We start from the raw sequence: 13493 nt of genomic DNA, 5'->3' as shown, positions 1-13493 counted from the left end.
AAGTATTCATAATAATTTCTGATTGAATGTTGTTAAAATATAGTTAAATGTGGTTTCTGAGGGTAGAAATTCTGGGGAGGTAATATGGGTAGCATTCCAGAAGGGGAAGCAATATGGCCAAGATAACAAAGTGCAGGATGTGCTCAGGGTCATATTAAGGATGTAGATTTTTGCTGTGTTTGTGGGCAATCAGATTGGACTATGAGCTTGGCTAGATTATAGAGAGCCTTATCTGCCAGGCTGAGGAATTTGACGTTTGTTATATGGGCCATGTAGAGTCATTGAAAGTTTCTGAAAAGAGGAGATAATATGAAATCAAGGATAGTTTATTTGATACAGCAGCCTGACTGAAGTCAGAGAGAGTAGGTCAGCCATTGCAATAGTCAGATGTGTATTAGGGTGTAATTAGCCTCTAGAGTGGTGGCCAAGTCTAGGAAGGACACAGTGGGCATGAGCAACTATGCAGGAAGAACTGACCTGACACTTTAGGGCAATAAGAAAATAATCAAAGAATGGACTTTAGGTTTTCTGAATTGAGTCAGAGTTAGTTTAACATTCATTTTTTTCATGTGATGAATGTTTATTGGAAGTGACGTTCTCTGATAAGAATTTGAAATGCTGCTGGCACATCTGGCAATAGATGATGGAGCTTGGTACAGTAATTCTTACTTGCTTTGACATAATTATGCATGTAGCTTTTTGGTCACATGAAAGAAATGAGAGAATTGAAATATCACAAATCAGAAATTGTTTAATTTTGTTAATCCAAGGTATATATGTGTATACATGCATCAGTATGAAATAAAACCTTTAGAGATGTGGACAGATTTCAAAGTTATATTTTTTTATTTTTTTAATTAAAAAAAGTTTTTTTAATGTTTATTTTTGAGAGAGTGTGAGTTGGGGAGGGGCAGAGAGAGGGAGATAGAGGATCTGAAAGTGGGCTCTGTGCTGTCCTCAGCGAGCCAGACGTGGGGCTCGAACTCACGAACCATGAGATCATAACTTGAGCTGAAGTTGGGTGCTCAGCCAACTAAGCCCCCCAGGTGCCCCTCAAAGTTTTATTTTTTAATGGAGCACCTGGGTGGCTTAGTTGGTTAAGCGTCCAACTCTTGATCTCAGCTCAGGTCTTGATGTCAAGGTGGTGAGTTCAAGCCCTGTGTTGGGCTCCATACTGGGTGTGGAGCCTACTTAAAAAAAAAAAAAAAGTTTTATTTTTTATTTCCCTCCCCTCACAGTTTTAAAATAATTGTATAATATTGATTCTTCAGGCTCTGCAGCACCATGTATGTAGCAAAGATTCCTTGGATTGTGGTAAACTACTTTCCCTAAGAGCTCATATCACTTCCAGGGAAAGTTTGGACAATGTGGATTTGGACTTGCATTGGGCAGCAGTAACTCTAGCGCATACTTTTAAATGCACACCTGTGAAGCCCATCCCCATTATTCCAACAGCCCTGGCAAGAAACTTGAGCAGTAATCTGAATATTTCTCAAGTTCAAGGTACCTATAAATATGGGTAAGTAAGAGAGAAATTAATTTTAAATATTGGTCACATTAGTATATTTTCATGTGAAATATTTGTGCATTCAGTTTACATATCAGAGATCTGTGGTGGCTAGATAAATAACCAAAGAAGGTTAAAATGTGATGTTAAATTTTGTTGAATGTAGTTCAGAGTTATGCCTATCACCCCAAGAAAAATTACCGGTAAAATTTATATTAAAAATTGGTTGTATTTTGTAATTTAAAAATAGGAGAGATTATCCTCCATGTCATTTTACCCTTTGTATTTTGCCGAGTTTTGGGTTATCATCTTTTTGTCTTTGTCTTTTTCTTTTTTAAGCTGTAATCTGACTATGAGTCTAATAGAGGCTGAATTTTTTTTTTTAATAACTTGCAGTATTAATTGTGAATAATAGTGAGCACTGCAGAGAGAGAAAGGAGATTGCTAAATCAAACTTCGTAGTACTCTTGCTTGCCAAATTGTCAGCCACTGGAGGGTGAAGTTTCCCCACAGAGCTAGAGCAGCATTCTCTCCAGCTTCCTATCACCACTCTTAGTTTTTGAGGGACGGAAAGCCAAATTGCATGCTTTCTGACCCTCAGCAGGGATACTTCCCTGGATCCTCATCCACTTTCTTTATCCATTGTTTCCTGAGTTAGGTTAGACAATGTAAGCACCCTCTGCTTTAAAGTCTAAGCAGTTCGCTTCTGGCTTCCTTTGCCAGTGACTCCACCCTAGTTCCTGTTAGGTCTCTAGAGCCAAAAGTGTTTGCCAAGATACACTCCACTCTAAGTCCAATCTAAAAATGCCTCTTCAAAAGAGGAAAAGAAAGAGAGGGTTTTCTTTTCAGAGGGTCCCTGGAATAGCAAGAAAAGTCCTATATTTGAGTCCCAAAGGCTGACCAGAGTTCCTTTCTGGCTGGAGTGGTACAAAGGAAAAAGTGTGTGTTCCAAAGTCATGGTATGGTCAGAGGTGATAGTGATAAAAGGTGTATGAATTTAGTGAAACATTTGATTCTCTTGGAATAATAAAGTGCTTCTCAATTGGGATATGGGAATTTGTGCTAAAATTAGCCAGAAAAATGAACTTGTTTTTCATAGTCCCCATGACCATCTACTAGTGAAGCAATGAATTTCTGTTTCTTTGAATTTTCTTTCTGTGACCCCTTGACATGCTAGTAGTGACCCAGGATATTCACTATTCTGTCTAATCACCTAGTTCCCTTAGCCCCTTCCTACTTAGATTTATTTAATTTGTGACATTTGTCCTTTCCCTTGACCACATTCATTTATTTACCCTGATATTTATTAGGATCCATTATGGAATAAGTATTGTGTTAGACACTAGAATTAAGTAGGTAAAAACCATATTTATTGTCTGTTAAGTATATTCTTGCGTAAACATGATGCAGGTAAACATAATAGGGGCTTATATATAGTGCAGGGAAAGCAGGAATGTGTGTCCAAACTAAAGAATAGAAAGTTATCAGATGGTGAAGGCAGAAGAGCTTTCAAAGCAGGTTTAAGTGTCATTTTTTTATTTAAGATTTTATTTTTAAGTAATCTCTTTGCCCAGCATGGGGCTTGCACCTACAACCCCAAGATCGAGAGTCACATGCTCCACTGACTGTGCCAGCCAGGCACTCCTAAGTGTCATTATTGATCCATAAATCTCCCTGCCAACTCAGGCTTAATCATCTTGTCACATGGCCCGATAAAACTCATTATCTTTGTGTTTTAAGGTTATTGTAGCAATAAAATATGTCCTCAGTGGTACTACCAAGACTAATGGTATTTTTATTTTTGTGTTTTAAAGCCATAATGATAGGGGTACCTGGGTGGCTCAGCTGGTTGAGCGTCCAACTTGTGATTTCGGCTCATGATCCCAGGGTCCTGGGATCGAGTCCTGCGTTGGGCTCTGCACTGAGCTTGGAGCCTGCTTAAGATTCTTTTCTCTCCGCCTCTGCCCCTTTCCCCGGCTTGAACGTACACACATTCATGCTCGCTCTGTCTCTCAAATTAAAAAAAAAAAACATAACAATAAAATTAATTCTTGACAATTCTATCGTTATTCATGCCCTTAAAACTTACTGTCAGTAATAGGAACACCTGGCTGGCTTGGTTGTTGGAGCGTGTGACTTTAGATCTTGGGGTCTTGAGTTCAAGCCCCACATTGGGTGTAGAGATTACTGTAAAAAAAAAAACCTTACTGTAAATAATAAAATAATAACAGAGTATAAATGTGGTATAATGTCCTTTTAGGAAAAAGTGAATTTTGAGGTTCTATCATGTTGGTTCTGATGTTCTCTGATAATGGTTGGAGGAATGTAGTGCATGGAAGGTTGAGCATAACTCACCTAATTCAGCTACCTTCGGTGAGAAGTCACATCTGCTACATTCTTGTGAAGTCACCTGGGTGCTTGAGCACTTCTAGTAATAGGAAATCCACTTCTCCTTGGGAAACCTCTTTGAATCTGAAATTGTCAGCCTTGATTTTACTACTCCCAATTAAAATAAGCGGACACTTTTAGAGCACAATTTTTTAAAAAGAGCGGACACTTTTAGAGCACAATTTTTTAAAAAAAATAGGGGCGCCTGGGTGGCACAGTCAGTTAAGCGTCCGACTTCAGCCAGGTCACAATCTCACTGTCTGTGAGTTCGAGCCCCGTGTCAGGCTCTGGGCTGATGGCTCAGAGCCTGGAGCCTGTTTCCGATTCTGTGTCTCCCTCTCTCTCTGCCCCTCCCCCGTTCATGCTCTGTCTCTCTCTGTCCCAAAAATAAATAAACGTTGAAAAAAAAAATGTGTGATCTTCAATGACCATTTGAATAGAAATTTAAGATGTTAAATCTCTTTCATCTCTATTACTGAATTCTTTTTTCTACATTTTGAGGTATTTTCTGTGTGGGGTAGGGGGGACATTCATTTGAATCATCTTCTCTGCCTAAAATATGCTTCTTCAAGTATTTAGGTTATCTCTTTCAGGTAGAAAATACAAACTCTTAATTGTTTTTATGTGAATTTCTTCTGTTTAGATATCTTACCATGGATGAAACACGCAAATTATTACTTTTGCTGGAATCAGATCCCAAGATTTGCTCTCTACCATTAGTGGGAATGTAAGTGTTGTATTATTACGACAGCCTTTTTAGCCACATATGTATTCAAATGTATATGGTAAGCATGTTCATCTGTTGTACTATGAATATAAACTTAATACTTAAGTCACCTTATAAAGCCACAGAGGCCAAGGATTCTTAAGTTTTCTTCTTTTCATAGCAGAATCAGTTAAAACCATATTTTGCCCAATCTTAGGAAGAACTCCAATAAATAAAACACATAAAGTCAAATTCTTCTGGTTGGAGTTGAAGCCTTCGAACCCTGCTTCTTTAATCTTCATTACTACCCCCTTTCCTTCAAGGCACCTTGAAGAACCCAGGGCTCAGAATAACACTTTAAAATTCACTGCCAGGCAGTTTTTGCAGAAATTCCCTTTAGTATGAATGGCGTTTTCTTTAGAGTTTGTGGTTAATAACATTTAGACAGATTATTCAGTCAGAAATGTATGTTCTTTGAGTATTTATTGAGTGCTTACCCTATGCATAGTACTATTAGTACTATGTTGGGATTTAAAGCTCTCCAAGGAATTTTATAATAAAGGGCAATAAAATATACAAGTAGAAATAGAAAAATAGTAAGGAAGTATATGATTTATTATGAAATGAGCAATCTAGACAGTGCGTGTTATTAGTATTTATTAGAGAGATGACAGGGACATTTTCTCAAAGAAGGCAAATTTGAGCTGGACCTTGAAGAGTTTGGATAATAGAAGGGAGGACTGTTGGTATGTGCAGAGTTAAAAAATGAGAAGGCACAAATGTTCTGTAGACTACGAAATGTACAGTGTTTCTATGGATTATTGATACCAAGTGAATGCCTAGTAAGAGCCTTGGGTGTATTGGGCAATTTATATATGTTACAGCATTTAATCCTCTCAATACCTATAGTTTGCTAACTATATTCTCCTGCTCACTTCATTCTCCCCTAATTCAGCCCATTCTTTCTAGTCTAGGATAATTGATTCTAATTGATTCCTACTTTCTATTGTTAACCATTTTGTCTCCCACCATTTTCTTGTCCTCTCAGGGAGAAGAGGGCAGAGAGGAAACTCTCTTTGTCTATGTCTATATCTATGTCTACGTCTATATCTATACCTATACCTATATCTATATCTCTGTATTCCTTTTAATTATTAGTGAGATCTAGTGTTTATAGATTTCATATTTATGAGCCATTAAATGTATTGCTGCTGAATACCAAGAATTTCTGCCATATTATTACCTTGAGAAGAAGGTAATCTAAAGCACACTAAGTGTTAATTTGGAAGTTACTAAGCTTTTAATTTCTATTTTTTCTTTTAGTTGGCTGTCTGGAATTATACATATTTATAGTCCTCAGGTGTGGGCTTGCTGCTTACGATACATGTTCAGTTCTTCTATTCAAGAAAGGCAAGTGATATTTTATTTTGTAGTTATTTTATTTTGACCTTCTCCCCTGTTCATATTTTACTGGTCTCATTTAAAATTCATGCAATGCCTTAATACTTTTATAACATTTACATACCAGAAGACATTTATAATACTTAAAAACTGTAAGACTAAGAAAGCACACTAAAAAAAAACCAAATCTTACATGAAATGGGAATAAAACCAGACCAAAAAAGTGAGGTTGCAGGATACTTAGAAATGTGAAGGAATTCACTTGTCTAACCATAGGACTGTAACATAGACAATACATTTTTTAGGTGTGGGGAAAAAAACCTAGAAATCCTCTCTTCTAGCATCTTATTTTAAAAATAAAGAGATCAGTTTTCAATGAAATGATTGAAAATGAGTTTGAGTTTGTTGCCTTATTGTGTTTTATTAAATTACACAGTGCTACTACTAGTACCCTAAGAAATATTTGAGATGAAATGTTTAGTTTTCTTCTGGAGCTGAAGCACAAGCATTGGAACTAACAAAGAAATTTTCTTTTTTTTTTTTTTTTTTAAACGTTTATTTATTTTTGAGACAGAGAGAGACAGAGCATGAACGGGGGAGGGTCAGAGAGAGGGAGACACAGAATCTGAAACAGGCTCCAGGCTCTGAGCTGTCAGCACAGAGCCCGACATGGGGCTCGAACTCACGGACCGTGAGATCATGACCTGAGCCAAAGTCGGACGCTTAACCGACTGAGCCACCCAGGCGCCCCTAACAAAGAAATTTTCTAACCTCAGCTCCTCATTTAATTTTTTAATGTTTTTTTTTTTATTTATTTTTGAGAGAGTGCAAGTTGGGGAGGGGCAGAAAGAGAGAGGGGGACAGAGGATCCAAAGCAGGCTCCTCGCTGAGAGCACCAAGCCCAATGTAGGGCTCGAACTCACAAATCATGAGATCATGGTCAGACACTCAACCAACTGAGCCACCCAGGCGCCCCTCAATTCCTCATTTAATTTTTTATTTTGTATGTGATACCACATTTGCCTCTTAGCTTTCTCATCTATTAAAAATTTCCAGGTCGGTTTGTGTCTACCTTGAGTAGCTATAATATACTTTTAAAAATACTTTCTTTATTTTGAGAGAGAAAGAGAGAAAGCATGAGTGGGGTAGGGGTAGAGAGAGAGAGGGAGAGAGAATTCCAAGCAGGCTCCAAGCTGACACGGCGCAAAGCCCAACACGGGGCTTGAACTCCCAAATCATGAGATCATGACCTGAGCTGAAATCAAGGGTCCAAGAGTCAGGTGCTTAACCATCTGAGCCACCCAGGCGCCCCAGGCAATTTCTTTGATACCTGAACTCCTTAATTTCTGCCAGCCCTTTGAACCAGAGAATAGTTAGCACTGCTTAGCATAGCTTAGGTTGGTACTTTACAACATTCTGAACAGTGGTCTTGTCTGACCCAAGAGAGAGGAATTGAGCAGAATACACATTCTGCCTCTACAGCACTCACTTCTTGTTTTTAAATTAAGGGTGTAATGTATCCCCACTTATTTTTCATTCAGTGTTTTACCAAGGAGAGACAACTACTTAAAAGTGTTTTTATTCGTTTATTATTTTCTAAAAGTATTTTTAACTATAGGCTGTCATCCCATTCCCGCCCTCCCACCCCCCACCATTTGAAAGAGCAGAGCGTTCTATGAAACCTTGCTTAAGTTGAAATGATGTAAAGCAAAGATTACCATTAATATATATGGGGAAATTTTTGAGCGTTCCCAGACCTAGAAAATAAATAACCTCTCTGGCTTTTCTGACACCTTAGGTCATGTCTTGCTAATGGATGCACAAAATAAATTGAGATAAAACACAATACTCACAGATAGAGTTCAAAGCTATGACTGCTCGATACTGAGCTACTGAATGTGGTTCCTGGGGAAGGAGCCTGGTGGTGCCCCTCTCATGCAGTGTGTGTTGTCTCTATAATGGCTCATGCAAAACAGATGCTGCACGTTATTTTCGGTTTTGCCTTTGTATTGTAAAAGCAAAAATCTTCAGATTTCTTTTTGTTAGTAAAAACAGGTTCTCCTAATGTAGTCTCCTATAAAAGTGAAGTGGCCTAATGTGAACTTTTGAAAAGAGGGGATATCTGCACTGGTTTTAAGGATTCATGATGACTTCATAAATATTTTTGTTGAGTCATAGAGTGAATAATAAAATGAATGTTTTTTATCAAGTGTTTATAATCATGAAATGTTTAAATAATTAAAATACCCACTTAGAAGTTAAAAATGATACAACTATAAATTGTAATACTGGCTAGTCACTAAAAAAGAATAAAGAGGTCTGAGGTATAATATAGAATAGTGACATGGGAAGAAATCCAAGATAGTCAAATAAAAAAATAGCAATTGCAGGGTTGCCTGGGTGGCTCAGTCTGTTAAGTGACAGACTTCATGGTTCACAGGTTTGAGCACTCTGTCAGGTTCTGTGCTGACAGCTCAGAGCCTGGAGCCTGCTTCAGGTTCTGTGCCTCTCTCTCTGTCCCTCCCCCACTTGTGCTCTGTCTCTCAAAAATAAATAAACACTAAAAAAAAGTTTTAAAAATAGCAATTGCGAATACAATTGACCTTTGAACAATGCAGGTTCAAAGATCTGCATATAGGGGCGCCTGGCTGGCTCAGTCAGTAGAGCATGTGACTCTTGATTTCTGGGTCATAAGTTCAAGCCCCACATTAGGTGTAGAGTTTATTTAAAAAAAGAAAACAAAAAACAAAACTGGGGGCACCTAGGTGGCTTAGTCAGTTAAGCCTCTGACTTTTGATCTCAGCTTAGGTCTTGATCTCAGGGTCGTGAGTTCAAGCCCTGCATTGGGCTCTGCGCTGGGTGTGAAGCCTACTTAAAAACAACAACAACAAAAAACTGCATAAAACTTGATTCCCCAGAAACTTATACTAATAGCTAGCTCACCGTTGACCAGAGCTTTATAGATAACCTAGTTAGTTATCACATATTTTTTTGTGTTCTACGTATTATATACTTCACGTGTTCTGACAGTATTACAAGTATTTTTCAATACAGCAATCTGGAGGAAAGTTCTTAAGAAAATCATAAGAGTAAATACATTTATAGTACTGTGCTATATTGGCAAAAATTCATATTTAAGTGGGTCTGTGCAGTTCAAACCTATGTTCAAAGGTCAACTGTAGTATGTATGGTATGGTCTATTTTTGTTAGATTGTATAAGATGTTTTCGCATGCCTGGGAGAAAATTATATACATTAAACCATAAAGTGAGTTGGTTTTCTATTTTATATATCCCTATTTTGCTTAAAGTTTTTACAAGGAATATGTACTTTATAATAAAGTGTATTTTAAAAATTAAAAATCAGTAACACTAAAAAAGTAAGCATAAATTTGCTCCCCAGTTTTCTTCCCAAAATTGGACTGTTTAAGTAGTTTATTAATTAGGTTGAGAGACTCTTGTAGGAGTTCTTAAAAGTGTACTTTCATTATCCTCAGTAAATTTTAATTTAATGGCATTTTTTTGTCCAGGGTTTTTTCAGAATCTGGAAATTTCATTATAGTTCTCTATTCTGTGACACATAAGGATCCTGAGTTTTATGAATGCCTCCCCTGTGATGGCAGGTCATCTGACCTTCAGTTCCAGCTACTAACCAGCAAGGAAACATTACATCTTTTCAAAGTAAGTGATTTGATTACCTAGCACTTTTTTTTTTTTTTTGAGACAGTGAGAAACAGCAAGCGGGGGAAGGGCAGAGAGAGAGAGAATCCCAAGCAGGCTCTGTGCTGTAAATGCGGAGCCTGACACGGGGCTCAGTCTCACGAACCGTGAGATCATGACCTGAACTGAAACCAAGAGTCGGACACTTAACCAACTGAGCCACCCAGGTGCCCCTGATTCCTAACATGTAATCACTAGTTAGGGTTGCCTGTTGACAGTTTAAACCCAATGATTTTTACCCTTTAAAATAAATAGTAACTCAGACTATTAGGCTTTGTTTATAATTATTCTTATTAAATATTAACTTCATTTATGGTTAATATCGTTTTATAAATTTAAATTTTAGACCATGTCTCCAGAACCAAACTGTAATACAAGATCAGAGCTTTTCCGCAGAATAACTTACCCAATTTTTTCTGAAACCTTTGAAGAGTATCAAGAAATTTATATATCATTTTATGATATTGAGAGTTAGTTTGTGATCTTTGCATTTTGTGTGCCCTGTTATTTTTTAAATGTGTAGATATAACAAATGGCTTCTCACATTTGAAAGTCAGTGTTTAGGGGCACCTGAGTAGCTCAGTCATTTGAGCATCCAACTCTTGGTTTCAGCTCAGGTCATGATCCCAGGGTCATGGGATTGACCCCCACACTGGGCTCTGCACAGATTACGGAGCCTGCTTAAGATTCTCTCTCCCCCTCCCTCTGCCCCTCTCCCTGACTTGTGTGCTGTCGCTTTCTGTCTTCCTCTCTCTGTCTCTAAAATTAAAGAAAGTCAGTGTTTACATATAATCCTAGGAATCAGAATAGATTGTTGCTATAGCTCATAAAACACATAAAAATACATCTAGATGATGGTCACAGAAAAAGTAGATCTTTGAAACCATAAGTGTCATGATGTAAAAACATTCGAAGACCACTTTTCAGTAAAATGATTGATTGTCCTAGGTCAAACCAATAATAAAAAAAATTCTGGGAGCACCTGTCTGGCTTAGAAGAGCATGCAACTCTTGATCTTGGGGTTGTGAGCTCAAGCCCCATGTTGGGTGTAGAGATTACTTAAATAAAACTTTTTTTTTAATTCTGTATTTTATAACAAAAATATTGAATATATTTAAATAATCATGTGTTTTTGCTCTGATATTATTTTGTGCCTTATTTATTTTTTTAAATTTTTATTTATTTATTTTTGAGAGAGGGAGGGTTAGAGAGGAGGAGACAGAGAATCCAAGTAGGCTCTCTGCTGTCAGTGCAGAACCCACGAACCATGAGATCATGACCTGAGCCAAAATCAAGAGTCAGATGCTTAACTGACTGAGTCACCCAGGCACCCTTTGTGCCTTCTTTTATTTCATTTTTAGGCTATCAGTTCATGAATCAAGTTTTTGTATTTTAATTATAAATACAATTATTTTAAGTGAGGTCTAATAATTTACTTCCATTTTAGAGACATATATCATTTACTCATTCTTTATGTTATATCCTCAGTTCAGTTATTATTTTCACTGAGTCCCTGATTATTGAGTAAGTTACATAATACAGGTAATTAAGTTCTCACTTTCATTTATGTAGCAGGGAAATGGACAGTTTAAAAAGGTTACATAAAAATAGAACTAACATATTTAAGGAATTACACTTCTGGATATTTATCCAAAGGAAATGAAAACACAAACTTGAAAAGGTATTTGCACCCTCATATTCAGTGCAATACTATTTTACAGTAGCCAAGACATGGAAGCAACCTAAGTATCGTATCCATTGATGGATGAATGGATAAAGAAAATGTGTGTATACACACACACACACACACACACACACACACACACACACAGTGGAATGTTATTCAGCCATAAAAAAGAAATACTGTCATTTGTGACAACATGGTATTATGCTAAGTGAAAAAAAATGATCAAACTGTACTCATAGATACAGAAAACATATTGTTGCAGTATGGTTTGGGGTGGGCATAATGGGTGAAGGGAGTCAAAAGGTACAAACTTTCCGGGTGCCTGGGTGGCTTGGTCGGTTAAGCATCCGACTTCGGCTCAGGTCATGATCTCATGGTCCGTGAGTTCGAGCCCCGCGTCGGGCTCTGTGCTGACCACTCAGAGCCTGGAGCCTGTTTCAGATTCTGTGTCTCCCTCTCTCTCTGCCCTCCCCTGTTCATGCTCTGTCTCTCTCTGTCTCAAAAATAAATTTAAAAAATGTTAAAAAAAAAATTTAAAAAAAAAGGTACAAACTTTCAGTTCTAAAATAAGACATGAGGATCTAACATACAGCATGTTGACTATATTTAATAATATATATTTGAGAGTTGCTAAGACAATAGATCTTAAAAGTTCTCAGCCAAAGCGGGACACCTGGGTGGCTCAGTTGGTTAAGCGTCCGACTTTGGCTCAGGTCATGATCTCACAGTTTGTGAGTTTGAACCCTGCACTAGACTCTGTGCTGTCAGCACAGAGCCTGCTTCAGATCCTTTGTCTCCCTCTCTGCCCCTTGCGCACACTCTTTCTTTCTCTCTCTCTCAAAAATAAACACTTAAAAAAAAGAAAGTTCTCAGCACAAGGAAAAAGAATTATAACTTTGTACGGTAATGGATGTTAACTAGACTTACTGTGAGCATTTTGCAGTATATACAAATATCAAATCATGTTGTATGCCTGAAACTAATGTGACGGGTCTGTTATATCTCAATTTTAAAAACAATTTTTTTAAAAAGGTTACAGTAGGGGGCACCTGGGTGGCTCAGTCGGTTAAGCGTCCGACTTCAGCTCAGGTCACGATCTCACGGTCCGTGAGTTCGAGCCCCGCATCGGGCTCTGGGCTGATGGCTCAGAGCCTGGAGCCTGCTTCCGGTTCTGTGTCTCCCTCTCTCTCTGCCCCTCCCCCGTTCATGCTCTGTCTCTCTCTGTCTCAAAAATAAATAAACGTTAAAAAAAATTAAAAAAAAATACATTTAAAAAAAAAGGTTACAGTAATAGAAATAAGTCTCCTACTTCCTGTTGTTTCAGAGCTACTTTTCATTCATTCATTCATTCATTCATTCATTCATTTTGAGAGAGCAAGTGAGCATAAAAGTAGGAGTGGGGGAGGGGCAGAGAGAGAGAGAGAGAGAGAGAGAGAGAGAGAGAGAGAATCCCAAGAAGGCTCTGTGCCATCAGCACAGAGCCTGACTCAGCGCTTGAACCCACGAACCATGACCTGAGCTGAAATCAAGTCAGAGGCTTAGCCGACAGCCACCCAGGTGCCCCTCAGAGCTACTTTTCATCTAAATAGAATTCTCTATTGTTTCTATTTAAGTCAGCTCTCCAGGTATGCCCTTCTTTATTTCAGAATGTTGAACCTTCTGATAAAAAGTCAATCCATTTTGAACTGACTGCTGAAAGCCAAAATGCAGAAACAGAGTTTTTCAACAAAGTTTCCAAGAATCTTTCAATTAAAAGGTAAAAGATACTATTTTCATGTATACTTTTTTTTATTATATTCATTAGCTTTAATGAGTAATGAAAGTAACTCCCTAATCTGATGAAACTGATTGTATTATCTTATATCATAAGATGTCCATGCATTACTTCATACTCGGATGAAGTGACAACTTTAATGTAGTTGTCATTTTGAGTTGCTTTATTACATAGGGGCAGGAAGTGTCAAGAAATTATCTTGCTTAGGAAGAAGCTCCTGTTTTTGTTTAGTTTGCCCTCTGTTTGTTCTTCTCTGACTTGTAGTTTTAAACTTGGGTCTATCCGAGAAACTGTGGTAAAAAAACTTCTCTA

General features: G+C 37.7%; 1 protein-coding gene across 14 annotated transcripts in view; it reads left to right on the top strand.

The window, feature by feature from the left end:
• The window catches only part of STIL (STIL centriolar assembly protein), a 65698-nt gene that overhangs the window by 10134 nt on the left and 42071 nt on the right, over positions 1 to 13493 (top strand). For all 14 annotated transcript variants that reach the window (XM_040470156.1, XM_040470155.1, XM_040470151.1 and 11 more), the window contains 5 exons: positions 1272 to 1519; positions 4539 to 4622; positions 5925 to 6011; positions 9531 to 9681; positions 13054 to 13163. In XM_040470156.1, coding sequence (XP_040326090.1) covers positions 1272 to 1519; positions 4539 to 4622; positions 5925 to 6011; positions 9531 to 9681; positions 13054 to 13163 — 680 coding nt within the window. The remainder of the gene's footprint in view (positions 1 to 1271; positions 1520 to 4538; positions 4623 to 5924; positions 6012 to 9530; positions 9682 to 13053; positions 13164 to 13493) is intronic.

Source organism: Herpailurus yagouaroundi, unplaced genomic scaffold (genome assembly GCF_014898765.1).
Source record: "Herpailurus yagouaroundi ecotype Mexico unplaced genomic scaffold, PumYag 77, whole genome shotgun sequence".
Classification (NCBI taxonomy): domain Eukaryota; kingdom Metazoa; phylum Chordata; class Mammalia; order Carnivora; family Felidae; genus Herpailurus; species Herpailurus yagouaroundi.
The sequence above is the reverse complement of the archived record's forward strand: the minus strand, read 5'-3'. Positions and strand labels throughout refer to the sequence as shown.